Consider the following 27,312-nt stretch of genomic DNA (forward strand, 5'->3'; position numbering starts at 1 on the left):
TAACAACAAGAAGTATTTGTTAATAAGATCGATAGCAATCCTTATTTTCTAAAATGCAAATATAGTAAAACACAAGGGGTCAACTAAAATAAAATAATTGATTTTTATTTATATTCTTTAAATAGACAAATTTACTATATTATTAGTACGACTCGTCCAACATATTAGTTCTAATTATATCCATAATACAAAACCAAATAAATAAGTATGTATATATAACAATTACATACCATGCTTTAAAAAGGACATATATCCAATGTTATGCTATATTAATGACAAACTTTATATATGAAAATATAAAGGATGTGAAATACATCACTTGATATTTTGTATACCATATCGTAGAGTAAAAAGGGTTTCATTCTCCTTTTGCTTACATTTCTTTGTAAAAATAAAAAATAAGTGTAAGCACAAGTATGTTTGACAAATTTGAAAGATCAATCATTGAACAATTCTCTAAAAGCTAAATAGCTGTTTTCAATCGTGGCGGTTTCAAGTTCAACCACATGTTGGTTGTTATGCCAACGTGGGCCGGATCATGAGGAATAAACCGAACCGGTTGTTTCTCTTAAGCGCTTAAAAATCAATAATAAAAGCTTTACATACAACAACTAAAAAAGCCACTACTCGAAACCGAAACCCTACTCTCTGCTTTCTTCTTCCAGCCCGCGTTTTTTCTCATCTCAAAAAACTTTCTTACAATCATGGAGAATACTTCTCTCGATCAAGAAAAGGCTAAGAAAGTGCTTCGTCAGGTAAAATGGATTAGTTTTGTTCTTTATTATGTTTAGTTCAATCGTTTCTAATTGTTCATCACTTTAATTTTTCAGGTCGAGTTCTACTTCAGTGATAGTAATCTTCCTAGAGATGGTTTTCTTAGGAAAAGCATCAGTGAAAGCCCTGATGGAAGTATCCTTCACATTCTGATCATACTTGTTTTTAACGATTTTCATCTTTGGTTCTGTTTAATTTGCTTTTAGTATTGATGGTCTTGTATTTCGGGGTTTGTATTGTTTTGATATCTAATTTGGATTAGGATTGTTGCCTTTTGTTAATCTTAACCGTGCAACTACAGTGGTCGATCTGTCTTTAATCTGTACGTTTACTCGGATGAAAGGCCATCTTGAATTGAAACAAGATGTGACACCAGAAGACTTTCCAGAAGATACTCTGAAGGCTGTCGCTGAAACCCTAAGAACTTCTTCATCACTTAAAGTTTCTGAAGATGGTTAGTTCTTTTGCATGCAAGTGATGTAATTCGTCATTTATCTGAATGCCAAGTAGTTGTGAAGTTTTTATTTGTCCTTATGTAGCACGAAATGCAGAGTTTAGAGTTATGGAAAAAAAATCTCATGTTCTAGCTTTTATCGCCTGTAAGACTTTAACGATTACATTGCACAACTTCATGTAAGAAGAAGAAACTTAGTTAGCAAGAGTGAAAGTTGGGGTTTCAATTTTGTGTAAAGGTTGGTCTATGTTGACATCATCTGTCTAATAAAATCATGCAAAATCAAGTGAATTCATTCTCTACCAATTAATGCATCGTTATGACTATATCTAATTGGACTACAAAATTTCATGAAAGAAGAAGAAAACTACTTAGCAGGAGTAGAAGTTAAAGTTTCAATTTTGTTGATAGGTTGGTCTAAATGTTGACATTGCCTGTCCCCGAACAAATCGTAAAAAAATAAAAATGTTAAATGTTATGAATTCTCATGTTAACTGCTTATATTGGAGATGCAGAATGATAAGAGTCCTTAAAGTTTTAAATATTAAAGCTCTTCATTTTGAGAATTTCAGATAAGCTCTTGCTCCACGATTAACTTTTGTATCTGATTCCAAATTAAGGATTGTTGTGGATTTTATTATCATTATTTTGAATTTGTGTTTGGATGGTTCAGGGAAGAAGGTTGGTAGAGCTACTGAACTCCCAAAGCCTGAGGAGTTAATTGAACAATTGGATGATAGAACTGTAGCTGCATCACCATTTGAATATGATATCAAGCTTGAAGATGTAGAAGCTTTCTTTGATCGAGTTACAAAGGTACATTTGTTTTTCATTTATCTTAATTTCTATATTTTATTCCTGATCCTTGTTGGTGTAATTCTACATGTGAATGGTTTTGTTTCATTATTGGCTTCAGAATGCCCTTAGTATTAGCTATAAGATTAACATGAAGCAGCTCAAGGAGCAGATTCTATTCTGGAATGTGCGACCTAAAGACTGCAAGTTTTTTCCCCTCTACTTCCTACCGTGGCTAAAGCTCTTTTGAATAACTTTGGAGTAGTTTCCTCGACTGAACAATTTCGTAAATAATTGTTGAAACTAACTCTTGAAATGCAATTCTTTGATTCGTTCCAAATTTTGGAAAATTTAATTTATGGAATGGAGTACTTTGATTCCTGTCTAAGTTGTTTAGGTCCCCTTTGGTAACTATGTTGTTTTTTGAAAATTATGCATATAAACACCTCTTCCACCTCTAAACATCTTGCTTTAATATCTATTTTTTACACATATTTTTTAAAACTAAGTCAACATTTGAAAACTAAAAAGTAGTTTGTATAAAGTTGTTTTTGTTTCCTGAAGTAGTCTAAAAATGCAAGTCATCGACTTAAGATCAATACAAACCATTGTTTGAATCCAGGAATGGGGCTAAAAACGAGTTAACTTTTTCATCTGAATTGGAAATGAGTGTAATTGTGCGATTTAGAAGGCTGAATGCTAAAAATATAGTTAACTGCAACTTTCAGTTCAAGAAACTGAAAAAAGAAGTTTAAAACAAAAAATACCATTGTCTGCGGCCAAGTGAAGAGGTACACACTAGAGAAGGAAATAAAGGAACTATGAAAAAAATTGTAAATTAAAATTAAAATTAATTAGGTGGCTTTTCTTTCTAGGACTATATTTACAATTTTTTGTTTCGATTTTTCGTTTCCGAATGTTTTTTTCCCTCTCACAATGCATATCACATCATATTGGTTTAATAGTTTAAACTTTTTTTTTTTTTTTTTTAATGTTTTTCCCTACATATTTTAATATCAAATTGAAACTTACTATACACTATGTTGCAATTCTCGATAAACTGGGTTTTGATTTTGATACGCCTTACATTTCCCATTGTCAAAGTATCTATTTTTTCCCCATTTATATTGTCAACAAAATTTTAGAACTTTCCTACTGAATTTCAGGTTAATAGTGTGAGGCTGCCCCGTCATGTTGCAGATAAACGGGTATTCTGTGGAACTGCCTTGATAGAATTTTCTACTGAGGAAGATGCAGAAAAAGTTTTGAAGGAAAGCTTGGTTTATGCTGGCGCCAAGTTAGAATTGAAACCAAAGTATGTATGCTTTGAAATACATCTACATTTTCTTCCAACTCTTTTGCTTCACAATCAAAGATCCTCCTGATGTATCAGTCATAAACTCATTTTAAATAAGAAGCAATAGTCAAAGCATGCATTTAAAATTGTAAGAATTATAATTGCAATTGTATAAATTGTTACAATGTTAAATCAAACTTAGAGATTCTAAGACCATTCTAAATGCTGTAACAATCATCAATCGGATTTGCATATTCTTTGACTTCTTCTTCTGACCTTTTTGAAAGGCTTATTGGTAAAACCATTATAGGCTGGCTAAATGTTAACTGCCAGATTCCCTACTATGTTTAGGATATATCAGTAAGTTTACTTCTGTAGTATGTAAAATAGTTGGTTATTCAATATTTATTCTTTCAGTCATTGTTCATGTGTGTTTGATCCTTAATACCTTCTACAAAGGTGGAAACCTAATTTTCTTTTGTGAATTGTGATGATATTTTCTTTAGAATTGCTTCTAATTGCTATCTATGCGAAAGTGTATTGGTTACGCAAGCTTCTTTGTAAGTTTTAAGCATTGATAATATATTCCCTTTGACATATCAGTCAACTGCGTTTGTAAAGATTATTTCCATTTCAGGAGGGAATTTGATGAGGAGAGAGCAAAAGAGATGGAGAAGTTTGAAAGTTCACGCTCAACCTTAGGTGCCAACCGCAGCAACAATAATAGTTCCCCTGAATCAAGGTATGTAGTAGGCTGGAAGTAATCTGTAGTATATTTAGCCATACATTTCTCCTCTTTCCACATCACATGATCAATCTTAAGGATTTTCATTGCAGCTACCCTAAAGGCTTAATTGTTGCCTTTACATTGAAAAGCACGTCATCTGGAAATTCTGCAGAGGAAAACGAATCTCATGGTGTAGCTGCTGATAAGACTGAATGCAAAACAGATGAAGGACTAGAAGACTCCTCAAAGAATGACCCTGAGAAAACTGAGCAAATAGAGGAAACAAATTTGAGTAAAGATGAAGAAATTAAGAAAAGTGCTGATGATAAGAATGGAGAGGCTGAGGAGAAAAATGATACTGGCAATGAAAGAAGTCTTGAAGTGGAAGAACAGTGTATGGACGGTACTGTAGATGAACAAGAAGAGGCTGAAGAAAAACCCACAGCTCTTAAATCTAGGAACAATATGAATGTGGTTTCGCGTGAGGATTTGAAGGCTGTTTTTCAGAAGTTTGGAAGTGTTAAGGTATCTCATAGTTTCTTCCTCGTACTATGCTCTATGGAATGTTTCAATATTATTTATTTTCAATTTTTCGTTCTCTACTTTATCTATTAGTTAATCTTCTCTTCTCTGTTTGTGCTTTACATTATGTCATGGGATCCTAGTTTTTCTTGCCATTATTATTGTTTTATTTCATTCATTCTACCCTAGAATTTTACCCTGATGATGGGGGGGGGGGGGGGGGGGGGGGGGGGTTCTTTTTTTATTATTCTTTTGTTTTTTCCTAATTATCACTTTGGCTAGATTCATTACTTTGATTTTTGCTTTTGATGTTTTTTTTCACTTTTCGCTTTGTTTATTGCTTATTCATTCTGACGTGGTTTTCCCCTCTCATCTTTGGATGGAATTGTCAAGTTCATTGATTTTAAGATTGGAGACGAGTCGGGCTATATAAGGTTTGAGGAGCCTGAAGCTGCCCAGAAAGCTCGTGCGTCTGCAGTACTAACCGAGCAAGGGGGACTGGCTGTGAAGAATTTTATAGCCACTTTAGAACCAGTGTCAGGTATCATACAAAATTTCACTGTTCTTTGAGAAATGAGTAAAGTACTGTCTATAGGTGTAGGTGTTTTTCTATTGTCGGTCTTGATTGTGCTGAAAAGATCTATTAGCAATATCAATTGGCATGGTGTCTTTTAAAATTAGTTAAAATTGTACGTAGTGATCGTAGCTCTATTTGTCTTTGTTCTCTTGGTTAATAAATTTTTGGAATTCTACCAACTCCACTCTTTAGAATTTGTTGCATCTTTTTTCCTATTTATTTTGTTTCACGATCTGCCAATAACTTTGGAAATTATTAACGCTGGTAAATGACTTTTCGTAATTCCATGTTATTCCTTGTTCTTTCCCGTAACTTTATATAATTGACTTGGGGAGAGGAAGCGTACTTGTAAAGTTACAATTTTCATCATCTTTGGCAATGTTTTTGGATGACTTCATATTTGATGAAATTGGAATTATTCTTCTGTTCTCCTTTTTACAATTTTGGTTGAAATCCTTTATTTCAGGTGAGGCTGAGAAGGAGTATTGGAGTCTACTCCGTAGCAACCAAGAGAAGCATCATCGCGACTTTAAGGGAAACCGTGGAAGGTTTGCTCACTGCATAACTAAGAATTAGCATCTATTGATAACCATTTTGTTTGTTGTATGTACCTTCCTCAAAAACACACAAAATCAGGTTTTTAAAAAAGCAAGCACAATTTTCAAAACCAATAATGGTTATCAATCACCCTATTTTTAGTTTTCAAACTTTGGTTTGATTTTAAAAGAAGCGATAAACAAAACGTAATCTAACCTAATAGTGTTATTTGTATATGTTACTATCTCACTAGATCTTTCTCTTGGTCTCTTTCATAATCTTCCTATGGTTTTCTCCTGCTTGCTATATCCATAGGGGTGGCAAATTCAATCGAGGTGGTAAGCATGGACGGTCGAGGGGGCATGACAACCATCGAGGTCGCCCTAACAAAGCTCAAAAGGTTTAAAAAGGTTTATAGCTTATATCTCCATGGCGGGCTCTGCTTCAATTTTTCCGCAATGCAATGATTTTGGAGGAGGGAAGGGGAAGCACTTCGTATCATGTTTAGTTTAGGTTGTCCTTTTTATTTTTAATTTTTACTCGTCTTATATTAATTGAACATAACAAGCTAACCAAACCATTTTAATTATCTTTCCCCACCTCACAAGTTTTCCATAAATCAATCATAAAAAATTTTGCGTGTTAGAAACAAAAAATGGATCCCACACAAGAGAGGCTGCCAAAAAGGAGTGGCGGCGTAGTGTAGTAATGACTTTTAATTTTTAGGTTTTATTAATTTATCTTTCTAAACTTTGATCCAATATATTCACAGATCTATATTTGAATTCCCAGTGAGTAATGAATGAGTTTAAAGTGACCGAGATTCAAAGGCGTATGTGAATGTGAATCTATACCTTTTTTAAATCTGGAAGCCACGTTTTTTGTTTGAGTAAAAGCCCCTATTGGGAATAAAAAGGTGAAAAAAGTCACCATAATTCTAATGGACTTCTTTTGTATTTTAAGTTTTTATACTTTAATTTTGTTATTCAAAATTTGGCAACATCTTTTTTCAAAATTTTCATGTAATTTGTTCCATGTCGTTGCACTTTTTAATTTAAAAATGTAGATATTGTTTATAAAATTTTAGTATAAACAACTATAAAATGTGGACTTTTTGACGAATGCTGACCTAAACTCAAATACTTTTTTTTTTTTAACTTTCTTTTTGGCTTTGGGTCATATGGTTCCAAAATATTCATCTTAGTCTACTTTCAACTTTAAAATAAACTATAACATATTTTAGTCGTAAGTTTTCAAATTATTCAAATTAGTTTTTTTTATTAAAAATTATTTTCAGTTTTTTTAGTTTGGTCTCTTAGTTTAAAGAAATTAACATTCCACTATTTTAATAAGTCAGTTTAATAAAAATAAAAATGAATGGATTTAAATGGTTACGAAAATAAATAGATCAAAATAAATATTTCAGAAGCAAATAATCGAAATCAACCAAAACTAGGAAATAGCAGAAAATTGAAGCATTAATTTAAGGTTTAAGTATTTAAACCCGAATCCCATAAATGCCCCCAAAATAATAGTACCCTATGTACTTTTGGTCTTTTCCTTTCTCCAAACTAAACTAAATGCTTTTCTTTTCTTTATATATACATACATACGCATACATATATACATATATATTTATAATAGTAATCGTAAATGTATGTGCAGATCATCGTCCTATATTTGTTGTGCTTATTGTTAGTAACTTCTACTAGTTTATTGAAAAAGAAAATATATTTAGTGTTGATCTGATTGCACCTATCATACAATCGATTATTTAATTAAAATTCCTGTGAAAAAATGATTTTCTTTTCGGTATGTGTCGGAAGTGTTACATGATGTTAGATGCAACATTTGACATTGTTTTAGAAGTACTCATATACGAAAGAAATTCGTTTCCACATGTTTCTATTTGGCCATCTTTTCAACCATTTTTATCCTTATGATCGTATTTTTGTTATGTTTTCTATTACTCATATATTCAAACGATCCTCGGATTTAGCCTTGATCACATTCTAGCTTTCCAAACAGCTCTTTCAAGTTTTGATAGACATTTCAAAACTTTGTAAGCTTTTTACGATGTATTGATAATCCAAATTTTCGTTCTATGTCAACGTTACATCATCCCATGTCCGAATTTCCAGCCAAATTTCATAAGTTCTCTACGTTAAAAATAAAATTGAAACACTAAGTTCTCTACCCTAAAAGTAATACTTAGACGGTTGTGAAAAAATCAAGGATAACAAGAAACTTTGAAGATATATGAAAATATATGAATAATTTCAGTAGATTAACCTAAAAAAAATAAAACAATGGGGAATGGTTATGTTTAGAAAAAAAACCACTAAATTTTATAATTTAGTTAAAATTAATTGTAAAGGAATAATGTAGTTAAAAATTTCAAATTTTAGGGCTAAATAGTCATTACAAATGAAGTTCAGGCAATAAATTTGTATTCAGTCTTAAATTAATGAGATTTTTTCTATTGTAATGAAACAGACGTTTGGACAAAATTAGAGAAGATTGAATAAAAAAGAAAATAAAGAAGATAATTGAAAATGCCCGTTGAACTTGGAACTTTTTCGAAAAGAACCGGTTGGATTTTAGGTACAAAAATGGCCATTTCTCTCTATAGGCGTTAAATCGACTAATTTCAAAAAACTTTGATTGACTTTAACCATAGGGTTTGAATCTCCCAGTCCGCCTTCTTTGTATTTGAATATGGCTTCACTCTGATCTCACTCATTTCTTCATATCTCTCTATCTCTCTCTCTCTTTCTCTCTCTCTCTCGCGCTCACTTGCATCTTCTCTCTCGGATCTGCTCTTGCTCGAGGTTTTGATCGATTTCAATAGCGAAGATTTGAACATATTCAGCCTGTTCATTTGCATTTCGCTTTTTTGTAAGTGAAGTAGGCGAATCGTTATTTTTTCAACTGAATTTTTAAGTTCGACGTGTTTCTGGTTTTGAAATCTGTTTAATCGGATTTTGTTTTAATCGGAGTTCTGAATCTACTTCTCGTTTTGGTTGAATCAATTCTGATTTGGATTCTAGTTTCGAAATGGATTTCTGGAGTATTTCATTAGGTTAATCTTTAGGTTAGCTCTAAGTCGTATCCGATAGAGCTTTATTAACGATTTGGTTCCTTTTGATTTTGAATTTGTAAGAGTAGCTTCAGTTGAGTTTGGTTTGTACTGTATTTAAATGGAAATGCGTTTTTGAAACCTAAGCCACGGTTTCTTGTGGTTCCTTCTTTATCTTTGGAATTTGAAACTCTAGATCTCTAATTGCAATGGTTTGCGACAACGATTCCGTTATAAAAGATTTTAACTATCTTCTGTTACTACAACCGAGGATTTGTGTCTGACGAATTCTCTCCTATATGTCGTGTTTCTGCAGTCCATCGGATTTTCGGATGAGAACTAATTGTTGGCTCTTCTTTGGAAGAGTAGAATGATTTTGAGGAAATATTCGGGAAAGAGTTGCAGTGGAGTTGGAGTTGGGCTATGCAGCTTTACCTGCTTGACGAAGAACTATGGAAAGTGATCCTCCGCTTTGTACTTCTTTAGATGTGTCTGGTGACAGTGGTCAGAATATTCGAGCTTTGCATAGGTAAGTTCTGTTGGAAAATCATCTGCATTCTTTTGATTCAACCTCATGTTCATCTATTTATCAACTCTCTCCCAATCTCTTCTAGTTTCATAACTTCTTCTCCAATTATAACGGTTCATCGTTTTATCAACACTCCTTGTGTTAAAATTTAGTTTGATTGAGAGATTTAGAGCCATTTTATTTATCCAACTTTGTGCTTATGATTGAACAACTTCTAGCCGAAGAACAACTGGCCCTACTAGACGTTCCACCAAAGGCCAATGGACAGCTGAAGAGGTAACTTGCTATTATGATACAGAGACAAACACACATTCACTTTGATTCTTTAAAATATTTTCTTGCTGAACAGATTTTCTTAATCGTGTTAGGTTTTCTTCATAGACTTAATCTGTATGATAAACTTCTTATTTGATTAGGATGAAATCTTGCGGAAGGCAGTCCAACGTTTCAAAGGCAAGAACTGGAAGAAAATAGGTAATGGTGATTTTTTTTTACAATTATTGTTGCCAACACTTGGAACGCTTCTCTTCGTTCTGAATCATTGGTGCATTGTGGGAGTTGGTATAGTTATTGACCTGTGTAGATCCTTCAGGAAAGTGTCACTTTACCTAATTATTTTGAATAGAGATCTCCTGTGGATTCACGATTAACAAAACTATTTGCAATAATGAGGAAGGTAAGCCTATAGTATTTTAGTCTTACGTAGGAAACCTCCTCGTTAAATTTTACTGCATGACATTGTGCGTGGAGCTTCAGCAGATTCATGTATTGAATGTCACATGCAATTGTTAGGTTATTGATATTTTAATGCTGATGATTGGTATTAATCGAAACCATACTTGCTCATGATTGTGCATAAATACTTGCTTTCTTTGCAATTCAATAGCAATTTATTGATCCTCGTGGCTCGATGTTCTATATGCCATACGCCTGATCTCATATTTGGTTGCATGTAGCGGAATGCTTCAAGGATAGAACTGATGTGCAATGTCTACATAGGTGGCAGAAGGTTTTGAATCCAGAACTTGTCAAAGGTCCATGGTCTAAAGAGGTTGTCTGTCCTTGACAGTAATTCTTCCTTACATTGATTATCACTTTATAAGCATGTCAATGGATGCACAATTTATTTTTTTAATGAACTTATGAATCATTTTGGAATTTTTTTTAGGAAGATGAAATAATTGTTGAATTGGTGGAAAAGTATGGACCAAAGAAGTGGTCCACCATAGCGCAACACTTACCTGGACGCATTGGTAAGCAGTGTAGGGAAAGGTATGATTTGAAGTTTCTTGAGATGGCGTTTTTAGTATTCGACTTCCTGAGGTTATCTGTGTTGGAATGTTCACTACAAAAGTCTAAAGGCCTTGTTTTACATATACAATAATTTATTGAGTTGTGGGAGCGTTTATTGCTCGACTTTGTCAATTAACTTGGCTTTTCAATTAATCAGGTGGCACAATCATTTAAATCCTGCCATAAACAAGGAGGCATGGACACAGGAAGAAGAGTTGGCACTTATTCGTGCTCATCAAATATATGGAAATAGATGGGCAGAGCTAACGAAGTTTTTGCCTGGCAGGTAAGCAGATGCTCAAATTTTCAGTATATTTCTTTTCCTAAAGAGCACTTCTTTTTTATAAGATAATACTCACATATTGCTTGTAATTCTCGGTGTGATTCGTCGTGTTTATTGAGGTAGTGACTTGCTTTAGTGCATTACAGAGCTTCACTATTTTGAATTTATCTTCAGTACTGCTAAGATACCCATCAGAGTGATTTATATTTTATTGTCAACAGGACAGACAATGCTATAAAGAACCACTGGAATAGTTCTGTGAAAAAGAAATTGGATTCTTACTTGGCATCCGGTTTACTCGAACAGTATCAACCCCTGCATCATGCAGCACAATCAAGCTTACCCATGCTTTCATCCTCAAGGGTGCAAAGCAGTATGGATGATAGCAGTCTCAGGGGGGCAGAAACAGAGGACATATCTGAAGTCAGTCAAACTTCAGCTATTGGTGCTTGCTCCAATACAATTCCACGCACAAAAGAGGAATGCCAATTAGCCGAAGATGCCTTTTTAAAAGACGAACCATGCTCACCACCACATTGTCCGGGGCAATATCATGCGTCTTTGGACAACATCACCTTTTCGATTCCTGAAATGCTCAGTGAATTGGGTTGCTATGTGAAACACCCTAACCACAATTTCTCTCAGGATTGCAGAACTTCATCAACTGAAGATAACCAATATAATTTGTACGAATTACCAAATATTTCTTCACTGGAGTTAGGTCAGGAGTTATCACACTTTCAAGCAAATGGATCTCAGGAAGTAGAAAATTCTCCACATCAAACTTCTGCAGGATTGAGTGCATCTACCGCCGAAAATCTGGTTACGGCTTCAGTTAAACCTGAACATATGCTGATTTCTGATTATGAATGTTGCACGGTCCTTTTCTCAGATGCAATAGTCAATGAATCTTTTCCTTCCGAAAATACAACGGATACACCGGACATGGTTGAACTGAGTGGATATGCACATCCTTTGCACCGTCATACAAGCATCGAAATGCCAGAAAGTAATAGAAACTTACCATTGCAATCGTATCACCATGAGAGATCTGATGTTCTGGATAACTCATGTTCACAACCTTTTCTAGCTCCTCTCTTGGTTTCTGCTAATGATGATACTTATGTATATACTAGTGACACAAGTCATTTATTTGAAACTCTCGAACAAGAGCTTGTAGCTAATGGACGTGATGGCTTTATCTACACCAATGAATCCACCGACTCACCTCCCAAGAACGGTTTCAAGAATGCAGAACTCCAAAAGCAGCAGGGTTCAAAGGATCCATCAAAGTTGGTTCCTGTAAATACATTTAGTTCTGAACCTAAAACTGCAGAAAGTTTGCCTTCATTTAGTGGAAGAGAGAATACACATTCAGATCAATCGGACCTTATTGGAGCTCTTTGTTATGAGCCTCCTCGATTTCCAAGTTTGGATGTTCCATTCCTTAGCTGTGATCTTGCTCCGGCCGCCAGTGATATGCAGCAGGAATATAGTCCACTTGGTATCCGTCAACTTATGATGTCTTCTATGAACTGTCTTACTCCATTTAGGCTATGGAATTCACCTACCCGTGATGAAAGTCCTGATGCTCTGTTGAAAAGTGCTGCTAAGACTTTCACTAACACTCCATCAATCTTGAAGAAACGCCATAGGGAGTTCTTATCTCCTCTATCAGATAAACGATGCGACAAGAAGCAAGAGATTGATGTTGGCATTAGTAGAACACCATCTCATACTAATCCATCACAGCATACAGTCAGTTCTAGAAGCTCTGAAGACAAGGAAAATATATGTCCTACAGAAGAAGTGAGGCAAGAGAAGCATAGCGATCTTTATAACATTTCGCATAGCAAACGGCCAGAGAAAACTTCAGATAGCTGTAGTTTCCTGGAGAACAAATTGCAAGAACTGGATAATCCCGCGACAACCGACCGTATCGATTCTATTGGCCAAATAGTGAGTCGTTTTCTTTGTCGTCTTCTCAAAATTATTTTTGATTAACTCATAAAATCATTACCCCTTCAAACCTCTTTTCATTACACAGGAGGTTCAACAGCGTTCACGCATCCTTCTTGAATGTGACACAAACGAGTCACTCTCGTATTCTACAAATCATGTTGGTGTTACTGAAATGGAGTGTAGTAGAACCTCAACAGCTCTACAAGATCAGGATTTCCCTTCAAACTTATCTGACGATCATTGTGCACTTGCAAATTGTTCTATTGCCAGTGGAACGAGCCATGGAAGAACCCTTGAGGTTGCCGGTGATAATGCTTCAAAGGAGTCCTCTCTTGAAACCATAACCATGTAAGATTTACTTTATTATTGTAAGTTACAGGAAGAATCCTTTTCACAACCCCAATTTTACTCCTTCTGCCAGAACTTTCCCACATTTTTCCACCCTTGATTTTGGCAGTAGTTCGATTTCATTATCTTTAAAAAATTTCTTCTTTACACCATAAAAGATTTATCCTTTTATCCATGCCTTTAAACCTGGGTAATTGGTTACTACTATTTTCCTCGACTTTTTCTCTCTGGCTTCTTAGTTGACGATGTTGTTTGTAGATTTGGTGGAACTCCATTCAAGAGAAGCATCGAATCTCCTTCAGCATGGAAATCGCCTTGGTTCATCAACTCTTTTCTATTTGGTTCAAGAATGGATACTGATGTACCAATGGAGGTAATTACTACAATTAGTTTTGGTTAAATTATAGATTTAGGGTGCGTTTAGGGTTGCAATCGAAGTGATTATAGAAGAATCTTAACGAATTTTTTCTTTTCGGTTTCGTAAAACAGATTGGAGTTACTTTTAAAAATATGTTGGTTTAACTTTCTTTTAAAATTGGTTTTAGAATTCTCCTAAAATATTATATCTTCAATCTCCTAAATTTGATCTTTTAAAATTAAGATTTGTTATATATATATATTTCTCACCTAGTCGGATCTATTTTCTAATTTTCAGTTGAGTGCATCCATTTTATTTATAAAAAATACCATTTTATATAAAATTGAAGCTGTTTTCCTCATTATTTGAAAATTAATCTATAACAAAAGAAATATTATTTTAGACAATTATTTAGGATAATTAGGATGGATAGTAATTTTTAGAATAATTATTAACTATGTAGCAATATTTTTAAAAAATTGCAAATATAGCAAAATCTATTAGTGATAGACTTCTATCATTGATAGACTCCTATCGTTTATCAGCGATAGACCAACATTTGCTCATGGTCTATCAGCGATAAACTCCTATCATTGATAGATTTTGACAAATTTTGCTATTTACAATTTTTTTAAAATGTTGCTATATACTTGATTATTTTAAATATAATTGCTATATCTGCAACTATCCCAACTACTAAAAATAAAATTTAATTTAAGGGTAGATATTTTGTTGATTTTTTTAATTTTTACCATTTTCCTATAAAAACTTAATATGTCTATTTTAGTATTATATTTAAAACAAGATAATTTAATATTTATTTGCCAAACACTAAAACCAACTTGGTCATTGTTAATTACAATAGTTTAACATTATTTGCCAAACACTAAACTAAAACTGTAATTGAACCATAATTTGGTAATGAATTTATACGAGGTCTTTAGCATATTCATCATTTGATAATGAATTTATTTGAGGTAAAACTAAACTAAAGCTGTAATTGAACCGTAATATGTATGTATTTATTTCTAGAGTTCTTTGTATTGTTAGATTTTGTGATGGTTGGAATGTAAGTGCAGGAAGTAGGATACTTTATGAGCCCAGGGGATAGAAGCTACGATGCAATAGGGCTGATGAAGGAGGTAAGTGAACAGACTGCGGCTGCGTGTGCGAGTGCTCAAGAGGTTCTGGGAAATGAAACTCCACAATCCTTGTTGAAAGGAAGGCGTGGCAAATATGAGAATCATCACAAGGACAAGAAGAATCATTTTACCAACTCCCGTTCCACCTTGGCTCCCGATATTTTGGTACGCTCCTCTCTCTCTCTCGCATTATTATTACTATTGTTTGGCCATTCAAATAGCACAATTCGAACCCTTTTTCAAATCCCAATCGAAAAATATAGATTTAAAACCCAACCAAGTCACGATATATTGATTCAATTCAGTTCAGTTTAAACCAATAAATTTGTTTAGTTTAGTTTTTCTTATAGAAAATCTAAAACTTTTGATTTCATTTGATTAACTAGATCGAACTGTTTTCATCCCTAATTATTATTTTCGTCTATCATTAAGGATTTTCATGGATGAAAATACCAAAATACACTATAAAATACGGCAGAGTAAAACATATTAATATAAAGTGCGTTGGAGTAAAACATATTACTATAAAATATGGGTAAAATATTTTTTTTAGTTTCTAATTTTTGATCTAGTTTTTATTTAGACATTAGGTTTCAAAATATTACCTATTTAGTTTTTAAGTTTTAAGTTTCAATTTAGTCCATAAATCTTAAATTCAATATTGAGATTCGAGTTCCGAAGAAGATTCTAAGATTCATATTTTTAATTTTCACTAAAATTCTTACTTTCTATATTCAATTCAATGTTAACGTCAATTAATTAAATATTACTATGAACTAAAACTTACTATTTTTCATTACTATTAAAACAAATTAAAAACTATTATTTTATAATTAGTTGATTAATAAATGATAATAACTTAAAGTGATTATTTTTGAAAATTCACATTGAAGATGTAAATCATGTGTTGATTTTGAAACCTATTTTTCCATAGAATGTAGTATGTTCTTTCAATTTAGTCTTTTAATTGTAGGTTAAAGTTGATTAAAACATTTTAAACGATATGAGAAAGTGAAACAAATTATTAATTTAAATTATAATACATTTATGCCTGCATGTACTAGGTTAGGCACGGTTACTTTTTCTGAATTTTAGAAAATTGGATACACTTGCATAATTGTCCAAACTAAGCAGATACACCATGACAAAATTACAAAATGGAAATTTGTCCTAACATCTTTGACAAAGCATATCTTGTGTTATTTTTGTAAAATCAAGTCATGACATTTAAATGTTCTGATCTTAATCAATTCAATTTCTGGAAACAAATCCCCGCTGAATCGACCAGTTTGTTTTTGTATTGTTTAAAACTGACGTTGGATTTCACTAAAAAAATGTTTTTAAATTATTTAGGTCGTGTTTGTTAATAAATATTCTCTCTTTTCTTTGTTTTTGAAAACAAACTTTAAAAAATAGATATTGTTGCTTCTCTTTCTTGCCCTCTAAAAAATTCTTTTCAAACCTTGGCCGTTGTTAAATTATATGTTTAAATACTCTTCAAATTTTCAAAATCTTTTCAATAGTCTCTTGTGTTATGTGTAATGTTTGTTTGTCGTTGAGAGTTTTAAAATACTTTAAATTTTAAAGACAGAATTCGTAAATTTAGATTTTCATGAAATATAGGCCTTCAAGTTTGGGGACTATAGTAAATTAAATGTACTTTCTATTTTTAAAATATTTGTTAAAATTTTGATGGGACATTTACAAAAATAGTAAAATATTAAAATTATTTATAAAATATAACAAAATTTATCTAGTACAATTAATTTTTTTTACTCATTTTGTAAGTAGTTTTAGTTTTCTTTTGCTATCCATAACCATTTTTTTGAGTTTTTTATAAATATTTTAAGAAAATAACATTTTTAAATGTAGTAGAATAAAATATAATATTTACAACATATAACAAAATTTTGAATTATATCAATGATAGACATTAATATACTTCGATTATTGTTGATCAATATAACTAATATAATCATATCAGTGTCTATCAATGTCTATTATTAATAGAATCTGAAAATTTGTTATATTTTATAAATATTTTATCAAATTTGTCACTTTTGATAATTTTTCTTTTTAAAATTTGTTCAAAAAAATGTTATATTAAATGAACAAATAATTCTTCCAAAAACTACAAATCAAATAATCCTTTCACAATATCAATTTTTTATCAATGTATGTTTGTCATTCAAAATGCTTCAAAATATAACACGTCAAAATGAATTCTTTGAAACTGCTCAATATTATTAAAAAGCTTTTAAATAAATCTACGGCTCATTTCGATAGAAATCAGAAGTGTTATAAACATTTTTTTTACTTTTATAAACACTTTAGGAAGTCTCCTAATGCACTCTACACGTATATAAGCAATTCAAAAAGTAGAATTTGAAAACTATGAAGTAATGTTTAAAAACCTGGTTTAACACTCGAGCTGAAATTTTCTTTTCCTTTCTTTCTCAAGGATATAAATTTGTGTTGATTATTACTTAGGTCCCAATTTGTGATTTTTTTTTTATTTTAGCTTATAAATATCTCTTCTACCTACAAATTTCAATGTTTTCTTTATCTATGTTTTATTAAGATTTCAGAAAAAAAAAAAAAAAAAAGGAAACTAAGAAGTAGTTTTAAAACTGTTTAAACGTGAAACCAAAATCGAAAATTTGGAATGAAACAAACATAAATTTTAAAAATAGTTATTAAATGAGCATTATTAGAACAAATAAGTAAATAACCATTACTAACCTTTGGAATAATTCCGAATTTTTGCAGACAGAACGACGGACTCTTGACTTCAGCGAATGTGGAACACCTGGCAAAGGAACTGAAAACGGAAAATCTTCTACTGCAACGACAAGGAGCTTCTCCAGCCCCTCTTCTTACTTATTGAAAGGATGCAGATAGTAAGCAAATAGCATACATAGTTTGATCCCAACTTAATTTATTCACATAATGTATGTTTATGATTTTGTTCTATATATCTCTTTTTAATTGTTTACTTTTCGGGAAAAGAAAGGACAAAACTTATGGGGGAGTGGCATTACGCTTTTTGGTGTAGCCAATGTATTCTTTATTCAACAGATAAAAGAAAAGATGTATTCACTATTAAGGCAGCGCAAATCATCCACTTTAACCATTTTTAGGTGCCTGTTTTCCTCATAGGTCTCCAGATAAAAAAGAAAGAAAGAAAAAGAAAAATAATAGAAAGTGACATTTTCAAATACCACCTAATAAAACTAATAAACTAAAATGTTTACAAAATACATCAAAAAAAAATTATTCATTTCGTTCCACAAGAATGAAATATAGATGGTCACATATTACAAAATATATGATCAAATTGAACGTTTTGGAGTCCTTAAATAAACAAATCAAAACTAAAACTAAAATTAGTTGACAACCATAAAATGTAAATCTAAAATACTCTTGCAACTTCTTTTCTCTCCCATGTTCAGAATGTCTTCCTAAAAAATATTCATTTAGATTCTTGAATTTGGAGAATGTGAACCAAAATAGATCATTTTTTCAATTTAATAAAAAAGAAAGGTTAAATTATAAAGAAATGTCTTTCAAACTTTGTAGTTTGTGTAAAAAAAGTTCCTAACTTTTCAAATTTTTAAAAAATGACTCAAAACCATCTTTATCGTCAGTTTTGGATAGAAATAGTTTTGTTCCAATTTTTCTCACCAACCTAATTTCTAAGTTAAAACATAAAATTTCAAAAAATCTCACAAAATTCTAAAATCAAATTTTTACCTAAACATACTAAAGCAATAACTAATTAAATAAAAAAATATATTTAACTATTAAAACATACTGAACTTTTGAAATTGTCTTTAAACTTTCAAAATTTTCAAAACTATTTTTAAAAACTAATTTTAAAAGTTTTTTAAACTCTTGTTGAAAGTTTTAAGAGTATTTTTTAAGGTTTATAAATATTTTTACACAAATTACAAAATTGAAGGACGTTTTTATAATTTAGCCTAAAAAGTATGGACAATTTCTTTTTTTAAAAAATGTATTTGACTATTAACACACAACTCTTAAAAATATCTTCAAACTTTCAAAAATTTTATAACTACTCTTAAACAAATCACAAAATATAGAAAAAAAATCTTAAATATGTTCTAAAAAATTTGATAGATTTTGTTATAAATAGTTTCAATATTTTTATATTTGAAAATGACCCTTTTAAAACTATAAAGACTAAAATAAACCTTGAAAAATAAACTTTCCTTAACTAAATACTTTAAATAAAAATGTCAGCTTCTAAGTTCTAACTTAGCGTTGAACTTTTAGTGCATATTTATCCTTTCATGCTTTATAATTCTATTTCAATGATTGTGTGTTTTTGTTTAAAATTGTCATAGTAGAATGTTATGCTCTTACCGGCACCGCTGTTTAATTTGCGACCATTATTGCAACAACTCCTTTTCAGCTTCATCATTTGCAGCATCTATTTTCTTCCCTTTTATTCGTGCACATTGCCTTCTACGAAGTTAGATACTTTATCCTCCAGAAAATATAATTAGCATATAGATAATCGTTAATGACTTGTTTAGTAGCTAATTTTATTTTTTGTTTTTTAAAATTAAACATATATAAACATTAATATTCATATTTATACGTTCTTGCTTTCTTACCTACATTTTATCAATGATTTTAAAACTCAAGTGAAGCTTTGAAACGATATAAATAACTTGTAACTTTGGTTGAGAATTCAACCCGGTTACTAAATAAATGGGTAGTAAATAAACTTTAGTTTTTTCAAACCTTATCTTTTAAATCAATTTCATTGATACTAAATAAAGAAGATGACATCATGTAATCAAAGGCCATTGCCCCATTTTATCTTACTCTTATTTGATCACTACTCAGTTTTTGCTCTTTCGTTTTCTAAAATTATATTTGTCTTCTCACCGTATATTTACTCATAGTTTTCAAATTTCCTACAAGTTTCTACAACTCTTTATATATATACTCACACACACATACTTTTTGTAGTTTAGTAAATTGTGCGGATTCGAAATCCTACCTTTTAGTCGATGTTGTAAATCATAACCAATGTCTCAATCAATCAAAATATGTTAAGTTCCCACAATGTAAAAAAAATATTAAAAAGAGAGCATAAACATTCAAATAATATACAAAGAATTTAGTAATTATAGGTTTTTAGCAATCTTTTCTCTTAAATACGTTTTATGGAAAATGAATAAATAATTACTCAGATAATAAAAACGAACAAATAATGTGGAAAGGAAAAGAAAGAGTCGAAGTTCACTACCTGTTAATTCTTCACATTTGTTCTCTGGACAGTCATGCCGGAGTCTAACTTTGAGTTCGTTTTTTCCTTTAAGTTGAAAGATAACAAATGTTGCTGCATCATAATAACGTTTGACAAAATCTAAAAATACATTGAAAAAAGACTTGCAAATTGCGATATAGAAATATTGCGATATCATTCAGTTTAGGCTTAATTAAAACCTTCTTTGCAAGAAGTAACGCCACCTGAATTGAAATCTGTCTATATCGATCGCCATTATTCATCTAAAATTAAAATCTATCAGATGTGATACGAACAACGTGATTAATTGTGATAAAGTCATATGATATCATTTCACAGAGTTATAAATTATGATTTCGATAGAAAAATAAGGAAAAGTGTCCAAGTTATTAATTCTAGAAGATCGAATCTCATAAACAATCTTTGATATAAGTCTCAAGTCTATTATTGCTATCGACATTGAGCAATTTTATCACAAGTTCAGAACAAATATAATTGTAGAGATACCGACATATTGCTTCTTCTTTCCATATTCGGACTTATTGAAATCAACAAAAATCAGAAGATAGAATATGGAGAGCATCCACCTGAATATACAGTAAAATACCTTTCCGTTTTTCCGCCGTTTTATCGTTGTTATCAGATGACGTAAACTCAAGCTCAATCCGATCGCATCTGAGAAAAGAACAGAGAAATAAGTCCGATAAGGATCGTGCACTGGTTTCCAACGGCTTGATAAATAAGATGATTGCGATCGATTTTTTTCCATCAATTATAAGCCAGAAGAAATCTACATAATCACTCTAGTTTTTCAATTTCTACTGATTCAAAGTTGAAAATAGAAAATAAATCAAGAATCGAGACTGAAAAAGTAAAATAAAAAAACGAATCAGGCAAGAAGAAGAAGAAAATAATGAAGAATCTAACATCCTACAGTCCTAGGCAAGGAGTTTGTTCGCGATAGAGCAGAGAAGACTTCTTTTATCAAAAATAGAGAAGGCGAACAATCGGTACCTGCATCACGAAGATGAACTCGTACGAATCACGTACGTTCAAAGAAAAAACGGAGTTCGAAATCGGAACTGCAAAGACTTACCTAAATCTGCATCCAGAGAAGTTGAGACCAACTGTATGTGAAAATATTGAACGCAGATCCTCCAGTTTTCCACCAACGCGCTATGAGTGCTCTCCGTTCTTCACACAACGATAACCCACACTCAAAGACTTGTTTGTAAAATGGAAAGCGCAATTTCATTTGAAGTCAGGAGTCAGGACACGCCTTTTATACCTTTTTTAAAATACCAATGATTATTGTTATTTAATAAATAAATCAGAATAACGCGCTTTCATTTTCTTCAACCTCTGGCGCCCATTTCAATGTTTTTAAGCGAAAATATCTCCAATAAACGGACTATCTTCTCAATCTTTGGGGGTTAATTTTTATTGTGATTTTGACTTTGTAAATATTTTACTGCAACAAACAACTTAGTATTATAATTCTAAATTATTATAATTAGGTTATAATATATAGTTTGTATTTAAAGCATAAATTGTTTTCTTTGAATTATAATAGTATTTGTTTTTTAGGTATACACTATACTAATTTGAAAAATAAATAGTAAACATTACAGTAAATAATTAAAAAAAATGATGAATATGAAATAGTACGAACCAATACTTAATTGGATTACAAATATTATATTTAGTATAATAAGGAGGTGGTTATTATAGTATTAGACAATATTTACTCCAAACATACCCATTATATTTTTAAATGAAAATTATTTAAGTACGGTCTATCCAATATTTCATCACACGTTGTCAATAGACAATTTTTCTCTATTTGTAAATGAAGTGGTGCATGGAAACGAAGCTGCACTCAAATATTACTTTTTAATAAAGTTATGAACACTTTAAGTAGTGAATAGGAGTATCCATACTCTTCTGGAGTTGTAGTACTACAATTCTTAACAAAACAGAAATTTATCATCAATAAGAAAGTAAACGTATGCTTGCTGGTATTGATGTTATTCATATGGTTTCATTCTACAGTGCATGCTAACGTTTTTTGCGCTAACATCCTTTTAGTACTCTTAATGAAAATATACGTCTTGAGCTCATGTTTGAACCTTTTTTTCCTATTACATACATTAATCATAATTTAAGTCGGGTTTATTGAAAACAGTAGTTGAATTTAAAAGTTTATATTAAAAATGTCAAAACAAGTGTTTAATCAAAATGTAGTGTGTAATAGATTTTAAACTTTGTTGTGTTTATATCTAATAATCAATAACATATGTCAAAGCAAATATTACTAACGATTAAGAGATTGATGATTTAAATACCTTATTTCTATTGTACTTAAGAAAATAATAAGCATAAACATATTATATATTTACAAGACAATTTTGAAAAGTCACATCGTGACAGACAAAAGACTGATATTTACAAATTTATTAGGCGTAAAATTAGAAGTTAAAACTTATAAGACACCCTTATAATATCTATATACTAAACAGAGTTCTAAAATACAAGAATTAAACTAGTAAATAAGAAATTTAAAAAATATAATAACAACTAAAAAGAAAGCTAAACATACACCACACCTTGATTGGATCTAGACATCAACCAATTGAATGGACCTCATCTAATTCAATTCACTTGGCTTAAAATACAAAAGGTAATAGTCAAACACAGGGGAGAGTTTGAATTGAGTTTTGAAATACAAAAAAAAAAAAAAAAAAAAAATTGTGAACATTTACAAAGTTAAACTAAACGGATACCAAAGGTGATAGAAGAGAAGAGTTATTAGAATATATCGACCTCTCCAGGTTGTTCAACCAAATAATAATAAAAGTAAGGTTAAAATGATAATCAAAATGATGAGATTAACAAAGAAAAATAGTAAGAATTTTATCTATTACTACGACAAACCAACATGTTTGTTGGACGATTTGTATTTTCTGTTCATAGTTAGAAAAGGTCCACGAGACATTGAAACAAAGCCATAAAAAGATGGTTAAAGAGAAATTTTGTTAAATAAAACCTAAAAGGAGCCAACTACTAGCTGAGTAAGTTCTATAAACTATTCACAAGTTATCAAGATTATGGTGACAAATGAAAACCCAAATCTCAACAAAAACTCCCACTACCATCCAAGCGTTGTAATCGGGTTGGTTGCATCAAATATCAGCCAATTCTCCACAAACAGCCATCTATATACTTCTGTGACTGACTACTACCGGGTCTCCAATGAACTAAAATTTACCTGTCATCACCTGAATCGAAGGAAAAATGTATCACACAATGTGGCCGTTGTTAAAGTTAGCATGGTTCATATGGGATGTTACTTCTTCATAGCTATCAGGTTCATCTTCTTCATCAGAGGATAAGAGAGAAGATCCCATCCAAGCTTTGAATCCTTCATTGACACGCCTTTCCATATCAGGAGTGATTTCCATAGGATTTGCAACCAACATTTCCAAACCAAGGTTTCTACCACCGAGGTCTCCCTCGCCGAGAATTGTAGCTGATTTTCGCCTTAAGAAAAAAGCAGTTCCTCCATAGAGAATAACTAGACCCCATGATGAAATCTCATAGCACCAAAACAGGGGCACAGAGCAGCTGCCACCCAAGGTGAGAAGACTTGAACCAAGAAATAATGCCAAGAGGCCAAAGATGATGGCAAAAACAACATTCAGGATGGTAAGACAGCGAACCCCACCTACAATTAACCGCGCAGCTTAAATTGACGTATGAAAAATTCAGCAAGACCAAACTAAGTTACTAACTATAGAGAAACAATCATACGGAACACTTTTATTATATGATATTTATTATAACTTAACAGGAAAATAATTTGCTTAGATTGCATGAGAATCAAATGGCAGGGTTGTTTGGGTCTAACTTCTAAAATAATAGTTTTGTGGTATCGTTTCCAAGAAGAGGGAAGAAAATAGAGGAACCAGGAAACTAAAAATAACTACATATACCAAATAGCTAAATAAAATTTCTTTTAGATAGTGATCCTCCAACAAAAGCAGCGAGGTGAACTCCAAAGTCCAAAACTCCAAAAGATTTTAAACTAGCATGCTTACCTTCCTTTAAAACATCCACAATTAATGATAAGAAACAGCATTTAGATAAGATTTTACCTCTTCTGGATGCACAGTAGCTATTCTCAACAACCTTCAAGCAACCATGTCTACTTGGAGCAGAATAAGCAACAACTATGCCTGCAATATAAGGTAATTGATTGAGTATTGTTCCAATTTTATCTGATGTCTCAGACGGAACTAAGTTAATTGATTGAGTAGATAGCAGAAACTAAAACACATCCAAAACAAAAACTTTCCTGATAATTGCACCCTTAAAACAATGCTTAAATAAAAAAAGAGATTAAATATTATTGTAGAATTCAAACAGAGGAAGGCCTGAAGTTTGATTGCATTTATCATGATAATAGATATGTGATCATCAAGCCATCTAAAAGTAAAGAAAACAACATTTCCTTCGCTTTATTTCTAAGGTGGGTGGTAACACAAACTAACATGCATCCCGCAGCTATAGAGGTCAATAAATCTAAATTCTCCAAAAAAAATTCCAGGAAAAATATTTGAAAAGTGACACAGAACACGAGGGGCTCGATTAAAGACAGAAAAGGAAACTAAAAACTCTTTTGTAGGTGGGGGTAAGATAAGAAGCAGAAATTAGCATGATTCCTCTTCCAGATAAATTATTCTCAAGCTTTCATTCCATTAAATGACATGAGAACTTCATCTTGTGTGTTTGATGCAGTATTCTCCCGTTAAAATAAATAGCATGGAGAAACATGCAGCAAGAGAAATTTACACATCTTCGAGTCGAGAGGCAAAAGGAAACCCAATTTTGATCACTAAGAAACCTTATTTCTTTCACTAAGAACCCCCTGGGAACGAAAGGTCATATAACACAGCACGCAAATCCAAAGAACACAGAAATCCCATTCTATTTCTTTCATTTGGACCCTGGCATGTTGTCTTATCCTTTAGCAGCAGAAGAATGCATAACAATATAATTAACAAGGAGAGAAGAGTCTAAACGGGTAAAACCATAGATAAAGCGAAAACTAGACAGACTTTTATTTACAGTACCAGTACTAAACCCTGCCACTAAAGTAATTGCGTGGTTCTCCCTTAACTTGTATTTGGTTTATCCTCAGCACGTGTAAATGAAAGCCCAAATACAACAGACTCTTATATATGATGGTTATCTCATATTGAAGTAATAGATGTAGTTAGGATGCAAGATTGGTGTAGAACTGAATAACCAATGATGTAAAAGAACAATTAATGGCAAATTAATAGTCCACACATCAGCAATCACATTTTGATGTCTAAGCTTTTCCACGACATGTTGCCTTAAATTAAATCTCTTGACCTTTCTCCCGTAAGCTTCCTCATGGGAACTGTTTAGCAAATACTATATGGTACTGATAACGAGTCATTGAATCTCTTAACTTCATTTAACTTCCCAAATCTCAATATTAACCAGTTGTAGAAACTACTGAAATAGTAAATACAAGTCGTCCCTATCTCTTCAACAAACGAGCAACAAGTCAAAATCTTTCATAATCAACGACAAATCCTCTATTGTCCAAAAAAGTCAAAATCCTATCGATTGAGCAGAACCAATGGATTCTCAATTTCGAAGATCCAAATTCTTTTGCTAATGGTTAAAATAGAGATAGACTGTCTCTTACCGGCAACAAGATAGACAGCCGATGCAAGAAATGCGACTACTGAGGGGATGAACACGAGCATCCAATAATAGTCCACGATTTCTTGATTAGTGAGGTAAAAAGCTCCAAGAAAATGATCAGATTCGCCTCCTTTCCCGTTCATCATGGGAAGAGGCTGAAGCCTCCTGTCGCTGCAGAACGGTCTATTTCCGATGTCGTCAGGGAAGACTATGTTCAAACTGATGGTAGTGCAAACAATAATTGCGAGCCCTATCAAGGCGACAAGAGCCATTACCATTGGTTTCTGAAGTTTGCCCCAAGCTTTTTCTTCTTCGCGAAGATTCTCATACTCGTGCTTCGGCATAAACGCCTGGCGAAGCGCATCTCCAATAATCGCCATTTGAACCAAAAAAAAAAAAAAAAAAATCCTCCCCGCGCAAAACCGAACTCGGAACCAATCAAGAAAAAATCTAACTGAATAGAAATCTTCTCTCAGAACCCTAATTCTTCACATGCCGCATATATACTGGATCGCACGAACCATCGATGCTTTTCCAAGAAAGAGGCAAGAAACCAAACACATGGACAGGAAGAGAAGAGAAGCACAACCAGCTTGTACAGTATCGAATTGCAACTACTTAGCTGAAAGTTTTGAATAAATGCCGACAAATCGTGGTTTCTGGAGGAGAAAATTGATCTTCGATCTTGGATCGAGGAGTTCACGACGATCTCCGATGAACCCTAGTTGAAATGGCGGTAGAGGGGAAATACTTGTTCCAGAAATTTGTTGGAAATGAGTCACGAGAAAGAGAGAGAGAGAGAGAAGTGGTGTAAACTGGCAGCGTAGCTTCGAGGTTGAATCGGCAATTTACAGTAGCCCAACAGTGTCCCAAGATCTTCGGGATTTAGCGGTTCTCTGTGCACTGACCGGCGGCTTCCGGCAATCGTATCGTTAATAGGTTTTTATTTTGGTTTGAAGTTTGTTTCGCTTAAAATTTTTGTCTTTTTAGTTTTAATAATAGATCTTAAATTTTAATTTAGCTTCCAATGCTACCGAAAATTTTCCATATTCATACATTTTGTCATTATTGTGTTAATGGGTGTTTGTCATCGTCGAGATCGTTTTTTCTTTCCCAAAATCACTTTTTCCTCCAAGTTTTACGTGGACAAATTAATTTTAGAAAAATATAAAATTTCATTAATTTTCAAAAGATTAGATGATAGGTGATTTTGTTAAGTGCTATTTGATTAAATACTCTCACAATTGTTATTTAATTTTTTTCGATATCAAACATGAATTTGATGATTAAAAAATCAATTTTACAAAATCAATTATATCTAAAATCAATATCCAACTATCGTTTACAAACAAATCCTAAATTTATAAAAAAGCATAGAAATTAAATAAACAGCAAAGAGTAGAAAATATTATTGAACTAACTTAATGGTTTGATAATCAAACCAGTATTTTAACTCTGGTTTTCTTTGTGAAAAATATTAGGTGCCTAAACCCTATTTTTGTGTATTATATATTAAGGGTGTGTTTGGGACTGATTTTGAGATGGTCACAATCAGTTTTTCTCTAGTCGAAATTTTAGAAAAATATAAAATTATTTCAATTTGATTTGAAAAACA

The 27,312-nt window shown here is 32.0% G+C and overlaps 3 protein-coding genes and 1 long non-coding RNA gene across 15 annotated transcripts; 2 read left to right on the forward strand and 2 right to left on the reverse strand.

The window, feature by feature from the left end:
• Positions 1 to 595: 595 nt before the first annotated feature.
• LOC103488199 (la protein 1) lies at positions 596 to 6,498 on the forward strand. The gene is made up of 10 exons (XM_008446814.3): positions 596 to 755; positions 831 to 909; positions 1,076 to 1,228; positions 1,902 to 2,044; positions 3,190 to 3,338; positions 3,958 to 4,062; positions 4,158 to 4,572; positions 4,963 to 5,110; positions 5,613 to 5,694; positions 5,999 to 6,498. The coding sequence occupies exons 1-10, from the start codon at positions 705 to 707 to the stop codon at positions 6,087 to 6,089; spliced, it is 1,416 nt and encodes a 471-aa protein (XP_008445036.1). The 5' UTR covers positions 596 to 704; the 3' UTR covers positions 6,090 to 6,498.
• A 1,771-nt stretch (positions 6,499 to 8,269) lies between these two features.
• LOC103488197 (transcription factor MYB3R-1) lies at positions 8,270 to 17,783 on the forward strand. Of its 2 annotated transcripts, none has more exons than XM_051082251.1 (12): positions 8,270 to 8,287; positions 9,079 to 9,291; positions 9,510 to 9,567; positions 9,708 to 9,765; positions 10,248 to 10,342; positions 10,460 to 10,563; positions 10,742 to 10,870; positions 11,089 to 12,826; positions 12,915 to 13,177; positions 13,436 to 13,550; positions 14,615 to 14,842; positions 17,447 to 17,783. In XM_051082251.1, the coding sequence occupies exons 2-12, from the start codon at positions 9,215 to 9,217 to the stop codon at positions 17,576 to 17,578; spliced, it is 2,997 nt and encodes a 998-aa protein (XP_050938208.1). In that variant the 5' UTR covers positions 8,270 to 8,287; positions 9,079 to 9,214; the 3' UTR covers positions 17,579 to 17,783. The 2 variants fall into 2 exon arrangements, with proteins under 2 accessions (XP_050938208.1, XP_008445034.2); XM_008446812.3 differs by lacking the exon at positions 8,270 to 8,287 and adding an exon at positions 8,317 to 8,581.
• LOC103488198 (uncharacterized) lies at positions 11,059 to 21,228 on the reverse strand. Of its 11 annotated transcripts, XR_007819496.1 has the most exons (6): positions 21,055 to 21,228; positions 20,566 to 20,633; positions 19,959 to 20,051; positions 19,064 to 19,165; positions 17,420 to 17,498; positions 11,059 to 13,533 (listed from the first exon to the last, which is right to left on the reverse strand). It is a non-coding gene; the product is annotated as an uncharacterized LOC103488198 (long non-coding RNA). The 11 variants fall into 11 exon arrangements; XR_007819494.1 differs by lacking the exon at positions 11,059 to 13,533 and having other exon boundaries at positions 14,536 to 17,498; positions 19,064 to 19,162; positions 21,055 to 21,227; XR_007819497.1 differs by lacking the exon at positions 11,059 to 13,533 and having other exon boundaries at positions 14,536 to 17,552; positions 19,064 to 19,162; positions 21,055 to 21,227.
• Positions 21,229 to 22,846: 1,618 nt separating this feature from the next.
• LOC103488196 (uncharacterized) lies at positions 22,847 to 26,710 on the reverse strand. The gene is made up of 3 exons (XM_008446811.3): positions 25,699 to 26,710; positions 24,113 to 24,193; positions 22,847 to 23,682 (listed from the first exon to the last, which is right to left on the reverse strand). Exons 1-3 carry the CDS (start codon positions 26,075 to 26,077, stop codon positions 23,258 to 23,260), a joined length of 885 nt encoding a protein of 294 aa, XP_008445033.1. The 5' UTR covers positions 26,078 to 26,710; the 3' UTR covers positions 22,847 to 23,257.
• Between the last annotated feature and the right edge of the window lie 602 nt (positions 26,711 to 27,312).

The sequence above is a fragment of the Cucumis melo genome, chromosome 3, assembly GCF_025177605.1.
Source record: "Cucumis melo cultivar AY chromosome 3, USDA_Cmelo_AY_1.0, whole genome shotgun sequence".
NCBI lineage: Eukaryota > Viridiplantae > Streptophyta > Magnoliopsida > Cucurbitales > Cucurbitaceae > Cucumis > Cucumis melo.

Excerpts from the sequence above, each read along its gene's own strand:
- LOC103488199 (XM_008446814.3), top strand. The coding sequence starts at position 705 with ATGGAGAATACTTCTCTCGATCAAGAAAAGGCTAAGAAAGTGCTTCGT. Across the intron at positions 756-830 it reads CTAAGAAAGTGCTTCGTCAG|GTCGAGTTCTACTTCAGTGA; the intron begins GTAAAATGGATT and ends TTAATTTTTCAG. Across the intron at positions 4,063-4,157 it reads AATAGTTCCCCTGAATCAAG|CTACCCTAAAGGCTTAATTG; the intron begins GTATGTAGTAGG and ends TTTTCATTGCAG.
- LOC103488197 (XM_051082251.1), top strand. The coding sequence starts at position 9,215 with ATGGAAAGTGATCCTCCGCTTTGTACTTCTTTAGATGTGTCTGGTGAC. Across the intron at positions 9,292-9,509 it reads AATATTCGAGCTTTGCATAG|CCGAAGAACAACTGGCCCTA; the intron begins GTAAGTTCTGTT and ends AACAACTTCTAG. Across the intron at positions 10,871-11,088 it reads ACGAAGTTTTTGCCTGGCAG|GACAGACAATGCTATAAAGA; the intron begins GTAAGCAGATGC and ends TATTGTCAACAG.
- LOC103488196 (XM_008446811.3), bottom strand. The coding sequence starts at position 26,077 with ATGGCGATTATTGGAGATGCGCTTCGCCAGGCGTTTATGCCGAAGCAC. Across the intron at positions 24,194-25,698 it reads GGCTGTCTATCTTGTTGCCG|GCATAGTTGTTGCTTATTCT; the intron begins GTAAGAGACAGT and ends CTTATATTGCAG. Across the intron at positions 23,683-24,112 it reads CTACTGTGCATCCAGAAGAG|GTGGGGTTCGCTGTCTTACC; the intron begins GTAAAATCTTAT and ends GGTTAATTGTAG.